The sequence below is a fragment of the Oncorhynchus nerka genome, unplaced genomic scaffold, assembly GCF_034236695.1.
Source record: "Oncorhynchus nerka isolate Pitt River unplaced genomic scaffold, Oner_Uvic_2.0 unplaced_scaffold_4___fragment_2___debris, whole genome shotgun sequence".
NCBI classification, from domain to species: Eukaryota; Metazoa; Chordata; class Actinopteri; order Salmoniformes; family Salmonidae; genus Oncorhynchus; species Oncorhynchus nerka.
The window spans coordinates 154,870-181,647 of record NW_027040459.1 but is presented as its reverse complement, the minus strand read 5'-3'; the positions used below and the strand labels follow the sequence as shown (position 1 = coordinate 181,647).

The window sequence follows — 26,778 nt, the reverse complement described above, 5'->3', positions numbered from 1 at the left end:
GGACAAGCTTGACCTAACAACATTCCGAAACATGGAGGATGTTTATGTTTGTCAAAGATAGCTTTTGTAGTCACTACAGTACTTTTCCATGAGGCTATACACAATCTTTCCTCTTCAGGCCAAACTTGCTGCTTAAAGGAGATATGTTCTGTGTTGTCTTGTGCTATCTGATACTTTTGCTTGGTTTTCTCATTTTTTTTGTTGCGTTTGCTGTGGAATGGCTTGTTTCGCTTGCGGCGTAATGAGACTTAGTTTCAAATAGATTTTATTACAATTTCGTTCAGTAAATGGTCATGAAAAGAGAGAATTTCTAGAATGCTTGAAATGATTGCTAGAATCCTTGTGGAGTGCTTGCTTTGCATTTTGGCTTGATGTGCAAACACAATTAGGATTAAACTCAACTGCAAACCTATCTGTATATGTTTACTGCCATTGACATCCTCCCCTCTTACATTTCAACATATTTGTCCCAAAATAATCTAGGTGGGACCAAGTCATTATTATTTGAGTCACAAGCATGTGTCAAGGTCCAAGTCTCAAGTTGAGTCACAAGTAGAACGGGCGACTCCCAAGTCAAGTCCAAGTTGTGCATTCTAAGAGCAAGTCAAGTCAGGTCATACGTTTTTTCAAGTCAAGTGAAGAAAATTCTATACAGGCAATGACTTGTTCAACTACACATATATTACTTTGTCTTCAACACACTTTGATTATGCAATAATACATTTTAACAAAAATTTCTAAATGCAAGCTACAATAGTAAATTATTAATTTCAAGCAATTTTGAAATACCAAAAGACCGGTAGGCCTATGCTAGTAATTGTTGCGTGATGCCCCATTGCTGGTGAGCTTGCAAAGTAAACAGTTCATTTTCTTGATCACCAAACAATTTCTGGAGATGCATATTTCTTCTCTCCCTGCAATTTGAAGTTTGCGCGGCACCCGATCATATAGCTGTACAGCAAATCAGCAATCTGTTCACTAGCTCAGTGGTTTTCAAGCTTTTTGACCTTCGATCCCAAAAAAGAAGTGGTTCAAAGCTTGCAGCCTACGCACGCGCACACAGGGTAAACTCCAGCGCAAAATCGCTATGCAAATGTAGCCTGTCATTTCAGCCATAAACATGAAAAAAGCAAGATACAGAAATAAACTGTGTTTTACATCTGCATTTTGAGCTGAAAGTCTTTAATGTTAGCAGTTAATATCAACTGGGGATATCATGTCACATTGTCTCTCCTATGAAGTCCAGAGCAAGTAGGATCATATGGCCTACCTGCAATGATGTTTATAAACCATGGATCGCTGATGCTATGTATTGGCCACCGAGAGGCTTTGAAGCCACAGGTCGGCCATATTGGCACTCCCCAGTAAAAGCATTCCTCCATAGAAATGAATTAAATGTTTCAAAGACAAAATTACAAATCCCCCAAAAATTGTAGTGGGGACAGTAACATTAGTAATAAAAAAAAGTATAATTTATATTACATTTATATTTTTAGCTCACATAATCTAATTTAAAAGTATGTATTAAAGTGTCTGTAATATAACACGTGGCAAAAAATACTGCTTGCTGCTCCATATACAGTATTGTGTCCACAATTGCCGGTTAAACCCGTTTTTCTCAATTTCAGGTTTAATCAGACTTGCATGCAGCATGCCATACAAGCAACAAATAATGCTTTATTTGGCATTATCATTGTCTACTGTGTAATGTTGTCTTTATACTGTATTACAATTCTTTCCAACCAATCTTTTTGGTAAATGTATATATGTTACATTTTATTACTGCATAGAACTGACAACAGGATTTTGGGAAGTTTTGACTACTCATGACTGAGAGAGGCCTTTTGATTTTATCCCTTGTTCATGAAATCCCTCCAATAGCTTAGAGGACGCATTGTCAGTTATTGCTACTGTATATCCCCGGGACAAACCATCTGTCTCTTGCATCAGCTCATCCAAACATGGTGAGAGAGGGAGATAAAGAAAGCTGGGGGAGATGGCCAGGGTTAAAAGACTAGATGACACAAAGAGGAAAAAGCAGCCCACGGCCATATCACTGCATCCGTTTTTAACCCATTCCCATCAGGGATGAGTTGTGTACTTCCAACCTGATCTATACCTAAATCTGTCTCCCTCCATATGTTACGTATGGTATGTTTTCATTTATGGATGTCCATCATCCATTTCATGAGATGTTATGAAACACAATTCGTATGATATGTTACGAACTGCAATTAGTACAATATGTTACGAATTTACAATACGTATGATATGTTACAAATTCCTATTTGTTGTGGCTAATGTTAGTTAGGTGGCTAAATGGCTAATGCTAACGTTAGCTAGGCTAGGGGTAGGGTGAGGGTTAGCTAACATGATAAGTAGTTGCAAAGTTGCTAATTAGCTAAAATGCTAAAGTGGTCTCTGAAGAGATTTGAACACATAACCTTTGGGTTGCTAGACATTCACGTTTTATGCCCCCATCCACCCTCCTTTTGTTTTTGCCTTAAAGGGATACTTCAGGATTTTGGCAATAAAGCCCTTTATCTACTTCTATTTTTATGTCTCTGCATCCAGTATGAAGGAAGTTAGAGGTAGTTTCCAAGCCAATGCTAACTAGCATTAGCACAATGACTGGAGGTCTATGGTATCTACAAGCTTGCTAGCAGGTACCAATAGACTTCCATTCATTGCGCTAATGCTGGTTAGTGATTGCACTAACACTAGTTAGCAACTTCCATCAAACTGTGCACAGAGGCATACACTGGTTCATTTGACTGTGGAAATAGATGAAGGACTTCATTGCCAAAATTCTGAGGTATGTAACCATACAAAATGTAACTTACTGTATATTGTACTAATTTGAGTGTCCCGGATTTACATTTATTATGTTACATCTAGTCTATGAGACCAGGCTGGTACTTCAACACCACCCAGGACAGTGATGTTGTTTATGACAATTACGTTCTTCAATGGTCTCTTCTGTGTTGGCTGATGGTAGATATATGGTGATGTCACAGGTTAGGTTGTTTTCAACAGTGTGAATCAACTGATATTCCCATATTCACATGTTCTAAAGCCCTTTTTGGAAGGTGTATTTATATCTAGTTTTCTCAGCTGTGTGTACTTGCAAATAGAGTTGCTGACGAAGTAAGGAAATGCAGAATTTTTTGGAGTGATCATACAAACAATGAAAGGTCTATAACAAAAGGATGTTTTGAAAGCCTACTTCTATGGGATATTTTGCAAGGGTGGGAGACATTTTATTTCAGACAATTCCAATTGTCTCGCACTAGGTCGAAAGTGGTGCCAGCTCTTCTCCATGCTATGCCAACACTACACAGTATATTGAGAGCTTCAAAATGCCATCAATTGGTTCTGCTTCCGTAGCTTCTGGTGCCCACATCACTGTAGTCTATGGACATTTGTCTATTTGTGTCCTTTTCAAGATTCATAGATTTTTTTGTGAAAACCTACCTACAGTTTTGTACCCCCCCCAAAAAAAAAAATGTACTTCCACATCCAACGTAGTCCAGCCTTAAATGTTGAGATTGACAATAAGATGTATTCTTAAAGCAAACATATCCCGATACAGAGAAACATACACTGTGCAATGTTATACCATTACGGAAATTGAGAACCCTCTAGCAACCTCTCGCATTGTGTAATGCTCTAACCACTTTCACCAGCCTGGAATCATTTGGACACTACGGCATTTAAAATACTCCTCCTACAAAGGCGTCACTGGTGCCGTCAAGAGCATCCATGCAATTTGAGACAGTTCCTGTGTGCAAACGACACATCGACCCAACCCCCGATGAACCGAGCTGATTGAGTGGAACTCATCATGATTCACGAAACAATTAAGACGACGTAGAAGCAAGTCACTTTTAAATGACATATTTCACCTCTGCTTTGCTACTTAACTTCACATTAATCAGAGGGTAAAATAGGAATCCATGTATTATGTTGACGGACGACTTCCATCAGGTTCTGTCACATAATTTGTGACCTGGAATGACTCATGTCTCTGCCCGTTTTAAATCGTAGATTGTCTAAAATTAGCAAATTAGTCACTATTGCGGCCCCCTTCCTTGCTCCAAAGCCTTGTCAGATGGCATGCTACTGAAGGCGAAGAGTCCAGGGGAAAGAGACAGGGACGTCAAAAACATTGAGCTTCTTAATGCGTTTTTACAGCTGCTTGCAGATAAAACACTGTCTAAGTAAATATTCGACCCCCATCCAACTTGACAATATTGCGATATTTGTCAAGGATGGTTTTCATTTCTAAATAGATCTCAGGCTTTGTTGTCGCTCTCTTTGCTCTCAATATACTGGCTTTTCAGCATGCAGGATGCGGACATCTTTTTAATGCCTGCATGGTATTGTATAGACTTGCTTTTTTTGCATGCCATACGGTGGCTTGAACCCACACTATTCACTCTGAGGAAAAAATCATGTTGTTTTTCCTGACATTGAGCATGAAACCAGAGTTGAGTTAAGCAGATAAGAGTTTAGCAGCTGCTGAAGGCATGACTAGTTGGTTAATGAAAGTGAACTGTCTAGGAGGAGATTTTTTAAGAAGCCTTTCTTTTGAGGAAACTTTGAGTTCCATCGTAGTTCATCTGCCCCAGCTGTTCCAAACTCTATTTCTGCCTTGAATAGGTGGAATTGTTCCGGCCATTTGAAGTCCACATACTGGGTCACAACTGCATAATCGAGGCATTAGCATATTCCTAATTGGTATAACAAGGGTCCCTTTCGGATAAAATCTCTGCGAGCAGAAAACATCATCCTCTATATCAGGGGCGGACTCAGACCAGAAGTCATCCTTGGCATTTCAAAACATTGGCCCTTTTTTCCCCTTAAGGCCCCCGCTATGGCCCATTTATTTCCTTGAGGCTCCCATCATTCGCCAGATAATTCTTATTTTGCACAAAAAAACTTGCAGGTCCACTACATAAAAAATGGACCAGCCCATTTGGCATTTGCTCTATATCCTTAATAGTCACCCTATGTACTTTTGAGAGTTGTTAGTAATCCAATTGTACAATGAGCCTCAGTATTTTAACTCCTCCTAGACAGCTGCTTAGCCAATCAGGGAAATGTTATGTAAAGAAAGGGAGGGTTGGGCTGGATATGCATATTTTGGGACTTTTCTCCACAATGCAAGGGAATGGGAATGTCTTTATCAATGTTCAATCAATGATATATCTGCTGTGTTTTTGGGAACATTTGGCTATCGCATGGTTGTATGCCATTTTGAACAAACCAAAAAATGAAGTGAAGTGACAAAGTTTGAAGGGATGATGTTCATAACCAAACCTTTGTTGGGTTAGTTAAAACTCTTCACATTAGAGATCCAAAGTATTTTTTCCCCTATCATGTTGGAAGAAACGAGAATTGACTTTCCAAAATTATGTCGATGGTCAATTTTATTTTGGTGCATTGATTTTGTATTTGTTGGAGATGAGTGCTGATCAAAATGGTTATAGTATTTTAGAATGCCACTGGTTAGTTTGTATTAAATTCCTGTAAAACTTCAAGTTAATTGCCTGCGGTTCTCATAATGCTTAAATGCATAGCTGCATAACTTACCCTGTTACTTCCTCATTCCAATCATCTTGTAATTTCAGGTGTACGTCTGGATTTATGTCCATTTTTAAATGCTTCTCAATTGAAATCATCTATCTTCTCATGTTGATTGATAGACACTGATACATATAGTATATGTTCAGTGTTTTGCTGTGGAGAATTCTCAAACCACCATCAGCATTTGATCTGATTCTTTAAAAGGATTATAGAAATCAATGATGTTTTCCCTTCCCTTCCATTTCATTTTCATTTGGCTACTCATTGAATGATTGAATGTTGAACTTAATTTACCACAGCGCATTGACAAAAAAACTATGGTAGTTTGGAATGCAATGGCACAACGTCATAACGTTTGACCATTTTGTTTCCAACATGGATTGGGTGCCTTTTAGATATTTAGTACAGGCATGATGAAAGGTGAAACACTTTGCACATATTGTATAGCTTCTTTAACAGCAACCACCTCTGTTAGTTCATGGCCTCTCCAGCATGCTCAGGTTCCCTTTACAGTATTGGGTGTCACTGATGGGTATCTTCCTCTGTTTCTCTCTTCCTTACTTTAGGTATCATGACACACAGGAAGTGACCAGTAACTTCCTGGGAGCCATGTGGCTCATCTCTATTACCTTCCTCTCCATTGGCTACGGAGACATGGTACCTAACACGTACTGTGGGAAAGGCGTATGTCTGCTTACAGGGATCATGGTATGTTATCGGTCATTGGAAATGAGGTTGTGTGTTTGTTTCATGCACTATTTCATGACTAATAGGCATATTATTCCACATAACAGCCACGTTTGAAATCTGAAAACTTGTGTTTCTTCAACTTGCTTTATTCTAGAGCAGCTTAACATTTCCTCCCAACGGTCACCACCCATACAGTACTAACACAATGACCCAACTCAGTAGTCACCTTTCAGAGGTTAATTGATTAATGGCCCTGACTATGTTTCTGACCAATAGGGAGCGGGCTGCACTGCGCTGGTGGTCGCCGTGGTAGCCAGGAAGTTGGAGTTGACCAAGGCTGAGAAGCATGTCCACAACTTCATGATGGACACACAACTCTGCAAACGAGTGAGTCACTCACGTGCACGCACTAAAGTAAATGTCACATCACTTACTGTATGGTAGGTTGTCTAAAAATAATACAAGAACTGTCGTTTATGGTTCATGATGGAACACTGTGTTAATAACTGTTAAAAAGTACAAACAAATTCATGTCCCTGGTGGTCCTTTGTAGCTCAGTTAGGAGACCATGGCGCATGTAATGAACAGTGGTAAAAAAGTACCCAATTGTCATACTTTAGTAAAAGTACAGATAAATTACTTTAATAGAAAATGACTCAAGTAAAACTCACCAGGTAAAATACTACTTAAAAAGTTCACAAGTATTTGGTTTTAATATACTTAAGTATCACAACTAAGGCTTCCCGATTGGTGCAGTGGACTCAGGCACTGCATCGCAATGTTGCGGTGTCACTACAGCCTGGGGTTCAATCCCATAGGTCAGTGCATAATTGGCCCAGCATCGTCCAGGTTAGGGGAGGGTTTGGCCTGGGGTGCTTTACTTGGCTCATCGCGCTCTAGCAACTCCTTGTGGTGGGCCAGGCACCTGCAGACTGACTCGGTTGTCAGTTGAACAGTGTTTCCTCCAACACATTGGTGCAGCTGGCTTCTGGGTTAAGCTAGCGGGTGTTAAGTGGCTTGGCGGCTCATGTTTTGGAGGACGCATGACTTGACCTTCGCCTTTCCTGAGCCCGTTGGGGAATTGCAGTGATGAGACATGATCGTAGTCATGAAATATGTAAATCAAAACATTTCTATATGTAATTGTAGCAATTGAATTGCTAAAATATGCTTTAAGTATCAAAAAGAAAAATAATTTCAAATTTCTTATATTAAGCAAAACATATGACACCATTCTTGTTTAAAACATTTCCAGATAGCCAGGGTCACACCTCGACACACAGACATAATTTACAAAGAAGCATGTGTGTTTAGTGAGTCCGTCAGCTCAGAGGCAGTAGGGATGACCAGGGAGGAATTGGACCATTTTCCTGTCCTACTAAGCATTCAAAATGTAACGAGTACTTTTGGGTGTCAGAGTAAAAAGTACATTATTTTCTTTAGGAATGCAGTCAAGTAAAAGTAAAAGTTGTCAAAAATATAAATAGTAAAGTAAAGTACAGATTCCCTAAAAAACGACTAAAGTATTTTTACTTAAGTACTTTACACTACTGGTAATGCCAGGGTAGTGTAAGGTCCTGGGTGTCGTGAGGGTGAAATCAGGCGCAGGAAAGCAGAGTTCAATAAAGTGCTTCTTTAATGCGGTGAACTACGGTCACCCCACTTTCGGGTGCTCAAACCAAATGCCCCAGACACAGGGAACGAAAACAGTCTAGCACTAAATACACAAACACGTACATCTATAGCAAACACCAGGGTTACAATAATCAATCCCGCACAAAGAACCAGGCGGGCCGGCTGACTAATAAAGCCTCACTAATTACAATCAACTCAAAACAGGTGTACTCAATAAACACATAAGGAGGGGGAGAAAAGAATCAGTGGCAGCTAGTAGGCCGGCGACGACGACCGCCGAGCGCCACCCGAGCGGGAAGGGGAGCCACCTTCGGTCGGAGTCGTGACAGGTAGTGGGTTTGATTGCTGGGACAATCCATACGTAAAATGTATTGTTAGGTTCTAATTCTCAGAGTTAAAAAAACTTTACGGACATTATGAAAGCTTAACCAAGTTTATTCTGACCAGAGGATAAATATAGCTGTATTAGACAAAACATGTTTCCACCACAACAAGTATATATACTCCAATTTAGGCACTCCTCCTTCTCTCCAATCCTTACATCAATTATGCTCCGACAGGAAAATGAAGTAATTGGGTAATAAACCATAAGGTTTAAGGGGATCTGACCTGGCCTCAACCCCTCATTTGCCTAATCCACAGATGTCCACCCGTATCCCCTATAGGGATCCTGTGACTTCCTCACATCCACCCAGCACATTCCAAAGCCATCTGGCTCCTACAGATAACCATTAACCTTTCTAGTGCTTGACAACATTCAGCTGAAAAGACAGTGCGCGAAATTCAAAAATATTTTTTAGAAATATGTAACTTTCACACATTAACAAGTCCAATACAGCAAATGAAAGATAAACATCTTGTTAATCTACCCATCGTATCCGATTTCAAAAATGCGTTACAGCTAAAGCACAACAGATGATTATGTTAGGTCATAGCCAAGTCGAAAAAAACACAGCCATTTTTCCAGCTAAAGATAGGAGTCACAAAAAGAAGAAATATAGATCAAATTAATCACTAACCTTTGATGATCTTCATCAGATGACACTCATAGGACATCATGTTACACAATAAATGTATGTTTTGTTCGATAATGTGCATATTTATATCCAAAAATCTCAGTTTACATTAGGGCCTTACGTGCAGTAATGTTTTGATTCCAAAACATCCGGTGATTTTGCAGAAATACTCATAATAAACATTGATAAAAGATACAAGTGTTATTCACAGAATTAAAGATAGACTTCTCCTTAATGCAACCGCTGTGTCAGATTTCAAAAAACTTTACGGAAAAAGCATAATCTGAGAACAGCGCTCAGAACCCAAAACAGCCAGAGGAATATCCGCCATTTTGAAATCAACAAAGTTGAACAACACCATAAATATTCACTTACCTTTGATGATCTTCATCAGAAGGCACTCCCAGGAATCCCAGTTCGACACTAAATGACAGATTTTTTCCATAAAGTTCCATCATTTATGTCCAAATAGCCACTTGTTGTTAGCTTGGAGTACTGGGCTGAACATCTTCATGAGGCGCAGGCACTTCACCCAGACAAAAACTGGAAAAGTTCCGTTACAGTCCTTTAGAGTAAATAACTCACGGACACTAGAGAAGCTTAACCATGTTAAATGTTTCCTAAAGGGTGGCGTCTCCTCCTTATCGCTAGACATTGCATCATTCTTGCTAAGCAGGGAGCTAAGTGACATGATCCTTGAACGGTTTCTCCCTTTATCAGTACTGCCACATGCGATCGTGTTCCCTGCACTCAGCCCCTCCCAAGCTTCATTATGGCACCCCTCATGTCTCTTTTGTAACTAATGTTCCTATACCTCTGAGTATAACAATGTTCAAAGTTTCACCCCGAATCCAACAGCGTGAACATTTCTAAAGGCTTTCCCCTAAAAACCGCTCCAATTAAATGTTTAATACAATGTAGGCCTACCTGACAGAATAATATAACTCTGATTTGTATCAATGGGGAGGACATTTGTTTTGCTCAATTGAATTAAAGGGCAACGACACCCAAAACGTGTGATTTTGAGAGAAAATCAGAAAAATCCATAGGAAAACAGGATTTTTAACACACGACCCACTTCTCCAGGCACCACTACACCACTGCATAGGGCCGATGGAAAGAAAGCAGTCCATTCACTGAGACATAATAAGCCAGTAGGTCCCAATCATAATACAAAAACACAACAATTAGGCTAAGCATCTCCCAGTCAAAATGGACAACTATTACTTCCCATTGCAATTTTTTATTTTTATGTATAGCACATAAAGTAACCAGTGATCTAAAGTGTAAAAAATGTTTTACACACATAAGCTATTTTCAAAGAGATGGCTAACAGCATGTGAGTTGCAGTAAAGAACACAGTTCCACTCACCAGATGATAATCATTTGAAACTTAACTTCTTGTTGAAAGTTATTCTTGAAAAGGGAGAACCTAACAAATTAGCAACAACATCCTCTTCGATAACACCTGCTGCAGCTGCTGCAAACTAGCCTACAACAAAAGCTAGCCATCTAGACCGTGGGAAAGCTACTGCTCGCTATTGCACAGTGACTTGTTGGCCTTCGAGAAGGCAAATGTTTCCATACTTTCTGTAAAAACGGTCCCACCCATTACAAGTCAATGTGATTGGTTGATTTCACAGTCACTCCAACATTTTGCCCTAATACAGTTAATGGCAGATGCCTTCTATCAAGCTTTGATGGCCTAGCCAATGGCTGACTTAGCTAGCTAGAATTATCTCCCCAGAGACCACCAAAGTAAAATCCTGATTGGATATTTTTTAAATTCCGTGTTAACCCTTTCCTTTCCAACAAAAATATAAGAGATTAAACCAGAACATTAAACCTTTTTCTTAAAGTGTAGAAGGCCCTAATTTTTTCCCACTGTGTTTGGGTTAGTGTAACGGATGTGAAACGGCTAGCTTAGTTAGCGGTGGTGCGCGCTAAATAGTGGTGCGCCTTTAAATAGTTCCCCTTACTCTGCAAGGGCCGTGGCTTTTGTGGAGCGATGGGTAAACGATGCTTCGTGGGTGACTGTTGTTGATGTGTGCAGAGGGTCCCTGGTTCGCGCCCGGGTATGGGCGAGGGGACGGTCTAAAGTTATACTGTTACATTAGTAAAAATGTGTAGAGTTTATTTTCCCTCAGCATGCTTTTTTTCACCATTCTGAATGTCTAAAGAATCCATATGTTGTTCTGAAATATGAACACAGAAATATTAGACATTTTGAACTCTTATGGTGACGATTTGACAAAATTCCAATCATGGTCTTGAATTGGACTCGCATTTTTTGGGTCTCGGTCTCGACTCAGTCTCGCCCTCCTTCCGGTCTTGGTCTTGACTCAGACTAAATTCGCTCCGGTCTTGTTCTTGAATCAGTCTCGCTTTAGGTGGTCTCGAACACAACACTGCGTGACACCTTGCCAATGTTGTAAGGATTCACATTTGTTTCCTCATTGTTCCGCAGGTAAAGAACACAGCTGCCAATGTACTCAGGGAAACATGGCTCATCTACAAACACACTAAGCTGGTCAAGAAGATAGATCACGCTAAGGTGCGCAAACACCAGCGGAAGTTTCTACAGGCCATCCATCAGTAAGTACCATTTCCCAAAGAATATGACTTCCTTGTAAGCATGCCTGAAGCCTATGTGAACACTTAGTTGTTTTTTTACCACCTGTTCAAAGTTGTTAAATATATGTTATTGTCTTTGTTATTTGTTGTTGAAGCAGTAGGAAGTAATAGTGATTTTAGTTGCACTGCTATCATACTAACAGTATTTAGCTGTATTTGTGTATTCCTAACAGCACTCCTAGCCAGCAGCACTACTGGTAGTGTTTGTTATAATGTCCTACTTTTCCTACTCTCGCTGCCATTTCCTGTGACGATATCCTATGTGTTCAGTTAGCAAGTTGTGTTATTCAATAGTATACAAAAATAATAACACACACACATAAAACGCAGCTGCACCTGACACACACACACACACACACACACACACACACACACACACACACACACACACACACAACATCCTCAGTCTAAACTACAGTGCACTTTAATGGCTCTCCTTCCCTTCCCTTCCCTCCCCAGGGTTGAGGCAACCCTTACCCTGTGCTTACAGTGAGAAGTGTAATGGTTCACTTGTTTCGTGGATGTTGTGGGGTTTAAAACTTTGTATTGTGTTCTGTCTTTGTTTTGCTCTATCACTGCAGAGCTCAGAAGTAAGTTGAGTCTTCTATGTTCCCTCTACATTCTCTCTCTCCATGTCTACGTTTGACATGCATGAACCTTCAAATGCTGGATGCCGGTTGTTTTGGTTTCCTTTTAATGTTCCATTTACCCTCATCCTCTGAATGGAATGACAAAAAGCATCAACATTACCACTGATGATGACATGGTAGTCGGGTGTCTGAAGAAAGTCAGAGGCATCTGGCAGTATGAGCTTGTTGGGGCTTGTCGGCTTGGCCAGAGTCGATTCATCAATGAAGTCGCCATCTATGATGTTACCATGATTAATATAGCTACAATATGTAGGCTATATTAACCTGCGTTGGCAGACCCATCCTTGCTCCTGATTTTGTATTAAACACATATTATCAGGGTTTAGTTTTGGGGTGTGTTTTTTTACGGCAAATCAACACTCAGCCATATCAGACACTCACAATAAAGAGCACAAATCAAGTGGTATCTTTACACACCATAGTAGTACCCTGGTAAACAGTTTTAGAATATTGTTTGTACCCCGCTCGGGTCCTTTGTACCCCGCTCGGGCCAAACTGAGCCTCTCTCATCTCTCATTAGATGAACCCGAAAACAGAGCCTTTGCTGTGATCTCCCGATTTGCACATGAATGAATGTCCTTGAATGTCATTGCATCAGAATTAGCCCTATAGAAGATCAGTGTTATGGGAAGTGTAGCGCGTCAAAATCATCAATTAACAAAGTAATTTAACGTAGCCACTGTGTTTTATCGGTCGGTGCCATAGATTAAATTTAAAGTGCCACTGCAATGCATTATTGTATGTCACATTCACAGGCTCTGGCCCTTCCCCCACTAGCACCCTCCACACCATAAGTGCACGTCACTCACAAGTCATTGCAAGCTCACCCAATGACTGATGTTCCTCTGACGGCCTGCCACTCAGCTAGTTGGAAAGGTGTGACAGCTGGAAGCATAAAGAGTCATGTCATCTTTATGAAAGGCTTTATTTATGCATTTTTATTGACAGAAGTGTGGGGGGGGGACTTATTTTGTTTTGACTCAGATTTCTTTGCATTTTTGCATGTGTTGGTATGGCGATGATCAAGACTGGGAATGCTTATATATGCATGCAGGCTCTCTCTCTCCTCAACGTGCTCCCAGAGAGCGTTCTCGTGACAAAGATGTGTTGCTTCTTCCCCCCCTTCCACCCATCCACCTTCACCCTGATGACCGACCAACCAACCCCTGCCCTCTATCCCCACTCTCTCCCCACTCCAACCCCCCTGCCTCTGCCCAGACTACGCAGTGTAAAGATGGAGCAGAGGAAACTCAACGATCAGGCCAACACGCTAGTGGACCTGGCGAAGGTAAGAAGACTGGGGTTTTTCAAAGGGCCGCAGCTGGCCGCCAGCCACTGCATTGATGTGGGTGGCATTTGCACTCCAGGTGTCTGTTCTAAAATGTTCAGAAGATGATGCTTTAATGTGTGTTTGCACTGTCGGACCCCCACCCCTCTCTCTACACATGTGGTTAAAGCAGTCTGTCTAGTCCTAGGGGATAGAGCATTGGATAGCCATGTAAATAACAGGTCAACTCTGCAACTGTATGTGCATTATTCAAACTTATCAGTAGTCATTACCCTGCAAACAAAAATGAGTTGTTAGGACGTCCCCGGAACCTCGCAAAATGGTCGCCTTAAGTCATCAGGACGTTGTGTCATTGTCTTGGAGGTTTTGTGTAGTTCCCGGTTTATTCCCAGGACATCCCCAAGGACAATTTTAGGATTTTCTTGGGATGTTGTGTCATGGTCCTGTGGAGGTTTTGTCTAGTTCCTAGGTTGTTCCGGGAACGTTCCCAGGGACGATTTTAGGATGTTTTTATCTTTGACTCATGGACGTTTTTGTCTAGTTCCCAGTTTGTTCCGGGGACATCCCCAAGGATGTTTATGGGACGTTCGTAGAATGTTCTGTCATGTTCCCCTGGAGGTTTTGTCTATTTTCCCGGTTTGTTCTGGGAAAATCCCCAAGGACATTTTTAGGACATTCAAGGGATATTGTGTCATAGTCCCCTGACGGTTATCACATTTCAGGTAAGACCCAAATGCATACTGTGTTGTGAGTAACAGTGTTTATTACAGCAACAGTGGCAGGCAAATGACAGATGAAGGCAGGCAGGGGTCGATAATGCAGAGTAGTGGGGCAAAGGTACAGGACGGCAGGCAGGCAGGCTCAGGGTCAGGCAGAGGTGGGTAATCCAGAGTAGTGGGGCAAAGGTAGAGGACATCAGGCAGACTCAGGGCGGGCAGAAAAGGTCAAAAACAGGAACAATCAATAGACAGGAATAGAGGGGAAAATGCTGGTAGGCTTGACAAAACAAAACCAACTGGAAACAGACAAACAGAGAACACAGGTATAAGTACCCAGGGGATAATGAACAGAACAGGGCTCCGGGCAGCCGAGCGGAAATGGAGGAAAACTCGCCTCCCTGCGGACCTGGCATCCTTTCACTCCCTCCTCTCTACATTTTCCTCTTCTGTCTCTGCTGCTAAAGCCACTTTCTACCACTCTAAAGTCCAAGCATCTGCCTCTAACCCTAGGAAGCTCTTTGCCACCTTCTCCTCCCTCCTGAATCCTCCCCCCCCCCCCCCTCCTCCCTCTCTGCAGATGACTTCGTCAACCATTTTGAAAAGAAGGTCGACGACATCCGATCCTCGTTTGCTAAGTCAAACGACACCGCTGGTTCTGCTCACACTGCCCTAGCCTGTGCTCTGACTTCTTTCTCCCCTCTCTCTCCAGATGAAATCTCGCGTCTTGTGACGGCCGGCCGCCCAACAACCTGCCCGCTTGACCCTATTCCCTCCTCTCTTCTCCAGACCATTTCCGGAGACCTTCTCCCTTACCTCACCTCGCTCATCAACTCATCCCTGACCGCTGGCTACGTCCCTTCTGTCTTCAAGAGAGCGAGAGTTGCACTCCTTCTGAAAAAACCTACACTCGATCCCTCCGATGTCAACAACTACAGACCAGTATCCCTTCTTTCTTTTCTCTCCAAAACTCTTGAACGTGCCGTCCTTGGCCAGCTCTCCCGCTATCTCTCTCAGAATGACCTTCTTGATCCAAATCAGTCAGGTTTCAAGACTAGTCATTCAACTGAGACTGCTCTTCTCTGTATCACGGAGGCCCTCCGCACTGCTAAAGCTAACTCTCTCTCCTCTGCTCTCATCCTTCTAGACCTATCGGCTGCCTTCGATACTGTGAACCATCAGATCCTCCTCTCCACCCTCTCCGAGTTGGGCATCTCCGGCGCGGCCCACGCTTGGATTACGTCCTACCTGACAGGTCGCTCCTACCAGGTGGCGTGGCGAGAATCTGTCTCCTCACCACGCGCTCTCACCACTGGCGTCCCCCAGGGCTCTGTTCTAGGCCCTCTCCTATTCTCGCTATACACCAAGTCACTTGGCTCTGTCATAACCTCACATGGTCTCTCCTATCATTGCTATGCAGACGACACACAATTAATCTTCTCCTTTCCCCCTTCTGATGACCAGGTGGCGAATCGCATCTCTGCATGTCTGGCAGACATATCAGTGTGGATGACGGATCACCACCTCAAGCTGAACCTCGGCAAGACGGAGCTGCTCTTCCTCCCGGGAAGGACTGCCCGTTCCATGATCTCGCCATCACGGTTGACAACTCCATTGTGTCCTCCTCCCAGAGCGCTAAGAACCTTGGCGTGATCCTGGACAACACCCTGTCGTTCTCAACTAACATCAAGGCGGTGGCCTGTTCTTGTAGGTTCATGCTCTACAACATCCGCAGAGTACGACCCTGCCTCACACAGGAAGCAGCGCAGGTCCTAATCCAAGCACTTGTCATCTCCCGTCTGGATTACTGCAACTCGCTGTTGGCTGGGCTCCCTGCCTGTGCCATTAAACCCCTACAACTCATCCAGAACGCCGCAGCCCGTCTGGTGTTCAACCTTCCCAAGTTCTCTCACGTCACCCCGCTCCTCCGCTCTCTCCACTGGCTTCCAGTTGAAGCTCGCATCCGCTACAAGACCATGGTGCTTGCCTACGGAGCTGTGAGGGGAACGGCACCTCAGTACCTCCAGGCTCTGATCAGGCCCTACACCCAAACAAGGGCACTGCGTTCATCCACCTCTGGCCTGCTCGCCTCCCTACCACTGAGGAAGTACAGTTCCCGCGCAGCCCAGTCAAAACTGTTCGCTGCTCTGGCCCCCAATGGTGGAACAAACTCCCTCACGACGCCAGGACAGCGGAGTCAATCACCACCTTCCGGAGACACCTGAAACCCCACCTCTTTCAGGAATACCTAGGATAGGATAAAGTAATCCTTCTCACCCCCCCCCTTAAAAGATTTAGATGCACTATTGTAAAGTGGCTGTTCCACTGGATGTCTTAAGGTGAACGCACCAATTTGTAAGTCGCTCTGGATAAGAGCGTCTGCTAAATGACTTAAATGTAAATGTAAAATAATGGGGAAAATGGGCGACACCTGGAGGGGGGTGGAGACAAGCACAAGGACAGGTGAAACAGATCAGGTGTGACAACGGTTTTATCTAGTTCCCGAGTTGGTTCTAAATGTTCTTGAGATGTTGTGTCATGGTCGCCTGGAGGTTTTGTCTAGTTCCCGATTTGTTCTGGGGATGTCCCCGAGGCCATTTTTAGAACATTCTTAGGATGTTGTGTCAAGGTCCCCTGGAGATTTTTGGGAACCATGACACAACGTACCGAGAACATACTAGTAAAACTGAGACATGGTCCTCACTGACGTCCTGGTAACTTACAGGGAACTAGACAAAGGTCCCCAGAGAACGTTCCCTTGGGACCATCATGCGACGTCCTCTTGTTAAATGTTCCATGGATAACGTCCTATCAGAACCAAATAGGAACCTTTACGTAACATTCCCTAATGGACATAAAAATAACCTGTACTGAACGTCCTATTATAGTCCCAAGGTTAACATCATGTTCAAATGTTCCTAGAACCTTCTCAGAACATCAGTGGGATAATGTCTCGCAAAAACCCTTAAAGGGACCTTATAGGAACGTCGCTTAACCTGTTATGGCTGCAATCCCCCTATCGGGATAAGTGTCATCAACAACCGCTGAATAGCATAGCGCTACATACAATAAATATTACTATAAATATTTATATTCATGAAATCACAAGTGCAATATAGGAAAACACAGTTAGCCTTTTGTTAATCCACCTGTCGTGTCAGATTTTTAAATTTTGCTTTACAGCAAAAGCAATCCAAGCGTTTGTGTAAGTTTATCGATAGCACGATAAAACATTAAGTACACTTAGCATCACGTAGCTCGGTCACGAAAATCAGAAAAGCAATCAGATTAATCGTTTACCTTTGATCTTCGGATGTTTTCACTCATGAGACTCCCAGTTACACAACAAATGTTCTGTTTATTCCATAAAGATGATTTTTATATCCAAAATACCTCTGTTATGTTCAGAAATCCACAGGAAAGAGCGGTCACGACAACGCAGACGAAAATTCCAAATAGTTTCCATTATGTCCACAGAAACATGTCAAACGTTTTTATAATCAATCCTTAGGTTGTTTTTAAAATATATAATTGATAATATATCAACCGCAAATGTCTTTCACAGTAGGAGACGGAAAGGAAATGGCTGTCCGAATTCTGTTGCGCAAGCAAAACTCGTGTGGCCACTTGACGCGATGTTATCGTTCTGGCTCATTTTTCAAAATAAAAGCCTGAAACTATGTCTGAAGACTGTTGACACCTTGAGGAAGCGATAGGAAAAGGAATCTGGTTCATGTCCCTTTAAATCCAGCAAAGGGAGGGAGTTTTCAAAATAGAAGCCACTTCCTGTTTTGTTTTTCCTCAGGGTTTCGCCTGCAATATCAGTTCTGTTATACTCACAAGACAATATTTTGACAGTTTTGGAAACTTTAGTGTTTTCTATCCAATACTAATAATAATATGCATATATTAGCAACTGAGACTGAGGAGTTGGCCATTTACAATGGGCACCTTTTCATCCAAGCTACTCAATACTGCCCCTGCAGCCATATGAAGTTAATTTCATTAGAACGCCCCGTTTGCTGGGTAGTAGCCTGTTCACTTAAACATACAGAAGGGCTTTGCTTTTCCGTGAAGTCGTTTGTAGATTATTCCCTCAGCGTATGATTCTCTGTTAATGACAGATATATATGATGATGAAAAATGACCAATTAGCTCAGAGATATGTATTCTCTCATTAATTTATCTGCAGGGCTATTAGTCTACGTTTTGACAAGACATCCTTGATCCTGAATTGTTCCAGAACTAGGACCGGTGGAATTGACAGATATAGAACACTTCCAAAATGCATATGTATATCAGGGATCATCAACTAGATTAATCTGCGAGACAATCTTTTCTTGAGCGGATGGTTAGGGTGCCGGAACATAATCATTTGTAGACTGCAAATTGATCGCTTGTAGCACAAACATATATCATATTTGACTGAAACAAAATCACACCAGTTGGGGAACCCTGCTGTATATGAATACACTTCCAGTGATTGAGTGTTTAGAAATAGCTGATAAAAAAAAAAGATCCCCCATCAATTTGTTCTTGCCCTAGTTACTACCCCTTCTACCCCAGATATATTTCTCTTTCCTGTCAACTCTGATATTGAGATCCTTAGATTCAGATTCTAGTTGTTTGCTTGTTTACCCTAAAATGATTTATGTATTTATTTATTAATTCATTTGTTCATTATTACCTCGTAAGGGGTCATGCGCAACTGATGTGAGATCAAAGCTACTAGGCTAATTTCTATCTTTGGCTCTTTGGCAGACAGATGCACCATACAATAATACTGATAGAATACAGTATTTACATATACATGCTTTGAGTGCAATTTATGGACCATACCAATAATACTGATAGAATACGATATTTACTTTTTAGTGCAATTTATGACAACTGTCAAATGACTACATTTTTATATACACAGTAAATTCAGTTAGCATACAGTATACCATAATAGATCCATCACCACCTCTCTCTCCTCCTCCTGCAGACCCAGAACGTGATGTACGACCTGGTGTCAGAGCTGCAGGAGCGCAGCGAGGAGCTAGACAAGCGCATCGGCATGCTGGAGGACAAGCTGGACTCGGTGACGGGCAGCCTACAGGCGCTGCCCTGCCTCATCTCCCAAGCCATAACCCAGCAGCAGCAGGAATTTCTGGACGGTTTCCTGCACCGCTTCCGGCCTGCCTCACTGGGCTCAGAGCGCTCCGAACGCTCAGAGCGCTCCTGGACCTCCACCGCCCGCCGACGCCGCTCGCCCTCCACGGCACCACACACCTCCTCTGACAGCGGCTAGCCCTTGAACCTGCCCTAAACCGCACCACCCCCGACTACAACTTCTCCTTTGGAGCCCCATAGCGTTCCCCTAACCCCCCTAAACCCCCTCTGCCTTCGCATCCAAAAACAAACACCGCTGTGACTGAACTCCCAGGGCAGGACTGAACTGGAAACTGCTCCAATGCGAATGAGTGAAAACTTCGACACATCCTCTAAACAACAACCTAAATGACTTAAACCGAGACAAGTAGAGATATGGTTTATTTTTTAGCCATTGTATGGCTGTTCAAGTTAGCTTTTTTTGTAAAAGCCCTTGTATAGTTAAACTGACTGAGTTCAGGTTCGCTGGGGTGAGAGCTGGCTATTACACCTGGGTGGGGTGTGGGGGGGGGGGGCTGCCTGGAGGACAGAGGACACCTGCGTCTGCACAGAGGGAAACTTAAAAACGGTGGACATTTGCCTTTGTTTTCCCCGTAAGTCAAGGTGGCGGTTTAAGAGGGCCTCTGAAAGCTCTGACGTCAGTTCAGTATTGAAACGCACTTAAAGGGAGGGGGGAGGGGGTTCATACAAAAGGAGAGCAAGGGGAATGCACATGACATTACTACTGAGTAGGTATATTTACACGAATGCCAATTTCAAAGTTTCAGTTTCCTTGTTCTTACCCAAGGGAAAGTTGAGTATGACTATCTTTTTTAGTTACATATTGACATGATTTTTCAGTGCCTGAATGTACAAATAGTAGAGGGTTATTTAATTACTAATTTCAGAGCAAGTTTTTTTAATGATGTTAACACTCTGAATACAAGCATTGCATTCCTTTTTCAGATACATTCCTCTTCAAAAACTCAAAGAAATTGTCTTAATGTAATGCATAACATTGCCTCCATTACACAATATCTCTAAATGTTTTGAAAACTTTTCCCTCTTTTTCTACTTATACTAACCACTAAAATCTGAGTAGGTCAGAGAGAAAGACGAGTGAGAATGTGTCTGAGAGAGAGAGTTCACTTCAAGCTCGATGCTGTGCACTCATGCTCACGCAAAATTATGAAATGTAGTCTACCTTTTCCATCACTACAAATCAGAGCTTCCACAGGTCTTCAGATAAATAGCGACAGGCACTGACCGAACTGAGAAACCAACCCCACCCCTTGCATGGTTCTGTGCAAAAATGACGATGGAGCAAAACCTTTTGGATGGCTTGAAAATTTACACTTTGATTTTATGCTACTTTAGTTGTATTTTTTTATTTTTACTGAGATTTCTTTTTTATTAGGAAACTAGAATTTCTATAGTTGTAAATCTAGAGAGTTTCAGTAATGTGTTACTGTATAACAAATGCATTCCCTGTTTTAAAATGAAATATATATATATATGTATATAATATACAGTACCAGTCAAAAGTTTGGACAGACCTACTCATTCCAGGGTTTTTCTTGATTTTTACTATTTTCTACATTGTAGAATAATAGTGAAGACATCAACGCTATGAAATAACACATATGGAATCAGGTAGTAACCAAAAAAGTGTTAAATAAATCAAATATATTTTATATTTCAGATTCTTCAAAGTAGCCACCCTTTGCCTTGATGACAGCTTTGCACACTCTTGGCATTCTCTCAACCAGCTTCGTAAAAGGTAGTCACCTGGAATGCATTTCAATTAACAGATGTGCCTTGTTAAAAGTTAATTTGTGGAATTTATTTTGTTCTTAGTGCTTTTTGAATCAATCAGTTGTGTTGTGACAAGGTAGGGGTGGTATACAGAAGACAGCCCTATTTGGGAAAAGACCAAGTCCATATTTTGGCAAGAACAGCTCAAATAAACAAAGAGAAACGACAGTAAACATCATTAGTCAATCCGGAAAAGTTCAAGAACTTTGAAAGTGCATTCGCAAAAATCATCACGTGCTATGATGAAACTGGCTCTCATGAGGACGGCCACAGGAAAGGAAGACCCAGAGTTACCTCTGCTGCAGAGGATAAGTTCAAGTTACCTGCACCTCAGATTGTAGCCCAAATAAATGCTTCACAGAGTTCAAGTAAGAGACACATTTCAACATCAACTGTTCAGAGGAGACTGTGAATCATTTATATCATTTATGGTCAATTATTTATTTTTTACCATTATTTAACTCGGCAAGTCAGTTAAGAACAAATTCTTATTTACAATGACGGCCTACCCCGGCCAAACCCGGACGACACTGGGCCAATTGTGTGCCGCCCTATGGGACTCCCAATCACGGCTGGATATGATGCAGCCTGGTTTCGAAACGAGGGACTGCAGTGATGCCTCTTGCACTGATGCACTGATGCAGTGCCTTATACCACTGCAGTATTCGGGAGCCCCAATATTACTGCAAGGAAACCACTACAAAAGGACACCAATAATAAGAAGAGACTTGCTTGGGCCAAGGAACACGAGCAATAGACATTATATCAGTGAAAATCTGTCCTTTGGTCTGATGAGTCCAAATTTGAGATTTTTGGTTCCAACCGCCATGTCTTTGTGAGACGCAGAGTAGGTGAATGGATGATCTCTGCATGTGTGATGGTGTGGGAGTGCTTTGCTGGTGACACTGTCTGTGATGTATCTATAATTCAAGGCACACTTTACCAGCATGGCTACCACAGCATTCAGCAGCGATACGCCGTCCCATCTGGTTTGCACTTAGTTGGACTATCATTTCTTTTTCAACAGGACAATGATCCAAAACACACCTCCAGGGTATGTAAGGGCTATTTCACGAGGAAGGAGAGTGATGGAGTGCTGCATCAGATTACCTGGCCTTCACCCAACCACAACCCAATTGAGATGGTTTGGGATTAGTTGAACTGCAGAGTGAAGGAAAAGCAGCCAACAAGTGCTCAGCATATGTGGGAACTCTTTCAAGACTGTTGGAAAAGCATTCCTCATGAAGCTGGTTGAGAGAATGCCAAGAGTGTGCAAAGCTGTCATCAAGGCAAAGGGTGGATACTTTGAACAATCTAAAATACATTTAGATTTTTTTGGTTGCTACATGATTCCATGTGTGTTATTTCATAGTTTTGATGTCTTCTAATATTCTACATTGTATAAAATAGTACAAATCAATAAAAACCCTTGAATGGGTAGGTGTCCAAACTTTCGACTGGTACTGTATATATAAACAAGTACTAAATAAATACTTGGATGGTTATAGACACTAAATTGGTTCACAGTACCAAGGTGTCCAAGAATACTCATTACCTTGACCTCCTTCAAAAAGGTCATGGATCTCCCATAAAAAAAAAAACATTTTTACGTTATCACTCAAGAGAACACTGTATTACGATATGGCTTTAGTAAGGAGAACAAACCATGTCAGCAAGTCTGTTAGACGTTGTAGTCTGACTTCCTCCGACCGGTCGACCAAGTTTGTACCTGTAAGCGTCTGCCAGCGGACAGGCTGTCCAGAGAGAGAGAGCTCTTGGTTTAATAACATGTTCAGGTTGATGTGAATTGGACTTAATCAAGTGTGAATCTTTTTCTTTTCTTTTTTTTAAACTTGATTTAATCAAGCATGACTCTTCTCTCCCTCCCCCCCCCTCCAACTGAGGGATATCACTCCATTACGTACAGTCTCTCTTTAAGTCAGTGTTGCACCTTCAAGATGACTGGAGGGCTACTCCATTGTGCTCTCACCTGTTCCAAGCATACCGGGGTTACCCTCCTTGTATGTTTGAGATTTAACTCCATCTGTCATCACCAAAAATAAAAGCTCCACAATGAATGATATTTTTCATTATGTTTTTGCTTCAACAACCGTTTTGATGGTGTGAAAATTTGGTCGATAGATGGGGGAACCCCCATGTCCCTCTCCACATTGCATTTAGTATGTGATACTTAGTTTAGCACCAGTAAACAGACATCAGAGGTGCTTGAATGTCCTCTCCAAAGAGTAGAGGTACTTCAGCTTGCAGAGAGGAAGCAAATAGAGAGAGAGAAAGATTAGAGCTATACCTAATTTACTGACAGATTTCTGTTTTGCCCCATGGGGTTTGGAAGCAGTGAGAGTGGGTGTCCCGTGAATAGGACCTCATTGTGGAAGTCACAGAGCAAATGGGACTAATGTAATAACGCAGGGGCAGATGCAGCGGGGCGCAATGTTCAGAACATTACAGAAATCTAAAGAATAAAGTAATGTATAGACAGGGTATTGCTCTCTGTATTTCACATTATACTAGAGAACTCAGTTCTAGACGTTATATTTCCTTATGACATGCCCCAGGGTTTTTCTACATGCTAACTGCCGAAACATCATTACAATAGCTGTTACAGCAAAATAGAGTCCTCATTTTCTGAAAATGGAGTCCTCACTAAAAATGCAACAAATTTGCAAAGAGAGAGAGGGAAATTGATATTAATATGCTGATAATATCTGGTTCGGGCTAATAATCTGAATATAATAAAGAATTCGTAGGTCTTTCAAAGATAACAGGCTACTTCTCAAAGCTGGCATCTGAAAATGTTTAAACTGGGTTAAACAGGATGAAAACTCGAAAAGTAAAGTATACCATTATTATGTGTACACTGCCACATAATGCATTTGTAGAACCAGCTTTAATGGATGGCAATCGGGGATAGTATGTGCTCTGTATACAGTATGTTGTTCTTTCATTTGCAGGTAACAGTTGTACCCCAATGAGGAGATGATTTTGCTCTCCAATTTTTGACAAACATTGGGATAACTAATATTTTGAAGGAAAAGTATTTGACAGTGTAAATAGTACTGTAAATACTTCTAAGTTAAACAAGTGTGTGGTACTGATCACCCTCACTACCTCTACAACCACACCCACAGTACATGCTGCACCTCAGATTCCCTTTTGATAGAATAAGGTATCATCATAACACATTTCATGTGGTAATTGTAACTGATGTGTGTTTGGCATCAGTTCTGTAAATCCATATTTGACAGTTTCCTCCATCCTCTCATGAGCACATTTGTTTTTGAGTGGAGCCCCCAGGAGCAGAGAAACTGGAACATGCTGTGCCAAGTGCCGACAGAGAGCCAGAATGGTGCTGTGTCAGCCACAGAAAACGTGTACTCCTCCTGTAAATAAATCCTGTGGAGGGGAATGTCCGGAAACATTACCGGAGTCTGTATTGAAACATAAACACAGTCCTCCAGGGGATATCTGGCTGCTTAGGCCCCATTCTAAGGTGAACTATGAGGTGTCGTCACAAATGGACAGGCTACGGGGGGCACACCCATTAATGTACAGGCCCGGCTTAAGGAGGCTATTTATGTTTACATATATAAAACAATCCCCTGACGCTAATTATATACAGAGTGGCCAGTCATGACACACCTTTTTTCCCCCAATAAGTGTGGCCACTCCCCCCTCGGTATTATGCAACACTCACAGAGGCCTTGAAGTGTAAAAAGGTCAGTTTGGGACATCAGCCCTGGCATAGGAAGTAATTTATTGAATTATGTGCCCACTGCCACTCCCTGTCTGCCCTGGAGGCTACTACCAGCTGCAATATGCTAATACTCCTCCAATCACCTTCCACTAACGTGGTTGGGCATACACACCCTCGGAGTGTGGTGTCAGGAAAATAACATCAACAAAACTAAGGAGATGATTGTGGACTTCAGGAAACAGCAGAGGGAACACCCCCCTATCCACATCGATGGAACAGTAGTGGAGAGGGTAGTAAGTTAAGTTCCTCGGCGTACACATCACAGACAAACTGAATTGGTCCACCCACACAGACAGCATCGTGAAGAAGGCGCAGCAGCGCCTCTTCAACCTCAGGAGGCTGAAGAAATTTGGCTTGTCACCTAAAGCGCTCACAAACTTCTACAGATGCACAATCGAGAGCATCCTGTATCACCGCCTGGTACGGCAACTGCTCCGCCCACAACCGTAAGGCTCTCCAGAGGGTAGTGAGGTCTGCACAACGCATCACCGGGGGAAAACTACCTGCCCTCCAGGACACCTACACCACCCGATGTCACAGGAAGGCCATAAAGATCATCAAGGACAACAACCACCCGAGCCACTGCCTGTTCACCTCGCTATCATCCAGAAGGCGAGGTCAGTACAGGTGCATCAAAGCTGGGAACGAGAGACTGAAAAACAGCTTCTATCTCAAGGCCATCAGACTGTTAAACAGCCACCACTAACATTGAGTGGCTGCTGCCAACACACTGACTCAACTCCAGCCACTTTAATAATGGGAATTGATGGGAAATGTAAAATATATCACTAGCCACTTCAAACAATGCTACCTAATATAATGTTACATACCCTACATTATTAATCTCATATGTATATACTGTACCCTATATCATCTACTGCATCTTTATGTAATACATGTATCACTAGCCACTTTAACTATGGCACTTTGTTTACACTCATCTCATATGTATATACTGCACTCAATACCATCTACTGTATCTTGCCTATGCCGCTCTGTACCATCACTCATTCATATATCTTCATGTACATATTCTTTATCCCCTTACACTTGTGTCTATAAGGTAGTAGTTTTGGAATTGTTAGCTAGATTACTTGTTGGTTATTACTGCATTGTCGGAACTAGAAGCACAAGCATTTCGCTACACTCGCATTAACAACTGCTAACCATGTGTATGTGACAAATAAAATTTGATTTGATTTGACTTGGAGATATCAAAGAGGATAGGAATTTATCTATATATTTTCTGTCTTTTTTTGACGGACAGTGGTGACTCGGAGGAGGAGGAGAAGTATAGGGGGCTTTCTGTGGAGATGTTTCTTTGAGCGAGCGTCTCCCATTCCTGTATCCATCATCCTGCTCACTCGAAGGTCTGAGGGAAACAGGATGACATGCTACAAATGAGCTTGTCTGTGGCAGGCTGTCGTGGCTCCTCTGCTTCCTTTAGCTGTGAAGAGGGAGAGGCCCATTTCCGGTGCCATGAGCCATGCGTCAGGGCCGGAGCCATGAAGTTGTGTGTGCATGTTTGTTGGACATGTCCTCCATCTGGCACAATCGCTCCAACCAAGGCCAGTGATTCAGATCCATGATCATATCTCACAATCACTCCAACCAAGGCCAGTGATTCAGATCCATGATCATATCTCACAATTTTAAAATGTTGCATATTGTTCATTGTCCATTTACAGTAATATCGAACACTTGCATCACTCCGCAGCCATCTGAATTGGTGTTTTGTCATCCCTTACCACAACCTCTACTCAGTGATCAAAGTCAGAGATACCAATACTGTTTAATAAACAAGGGAAGTCACTTAGAGCAAAAACATATCAGTTAC

The 26,778-nt window shown here is 42.2% G+C and overlaps 1 protein-coding gene across 1 annotated transcript in view; it reads left to right on the top strand.

The window, feature by feature from the left end:
• LOC115114210 (small conductance calcium-activated potassium channel protein 2-like) overlaps positions 1 to 20,154 on the top strand; it is a 61,830-nt gene extending 41,676 nt beyond the window's left edge. Inside the window, exons 5-9 of the mRNA XM_029642277.2 lie at positions 6,156 to 6,297; positions 6,556 to 6,666; positions 11,398 to 11,525; positions 13,433 to 13,502; positions 19,206 to 20,154. Of these exons, the coding sequence (XP_029498137.2) occupies positions 6,156 to 6,297; positions 6,556 to 6,666; positions 11,398 to 11,525; positions 13,433 to 13,502; positions 19,206 to 19,511 (757 nt within the window). The 3' untranslated portion in view covers positions 19,512 to 20,154. The remainder of the gene's footprint in view (positions 1 to 6,155; positions 6,298 to 6,555; positions 6,667 to 11,397; positions 11,526 to 13,432; positions 13,503 to 19,205) is intronic.
• The last annotated feature ends 6,624 nt before the right edge of the window (positions 20,155 to 26,778 follow it).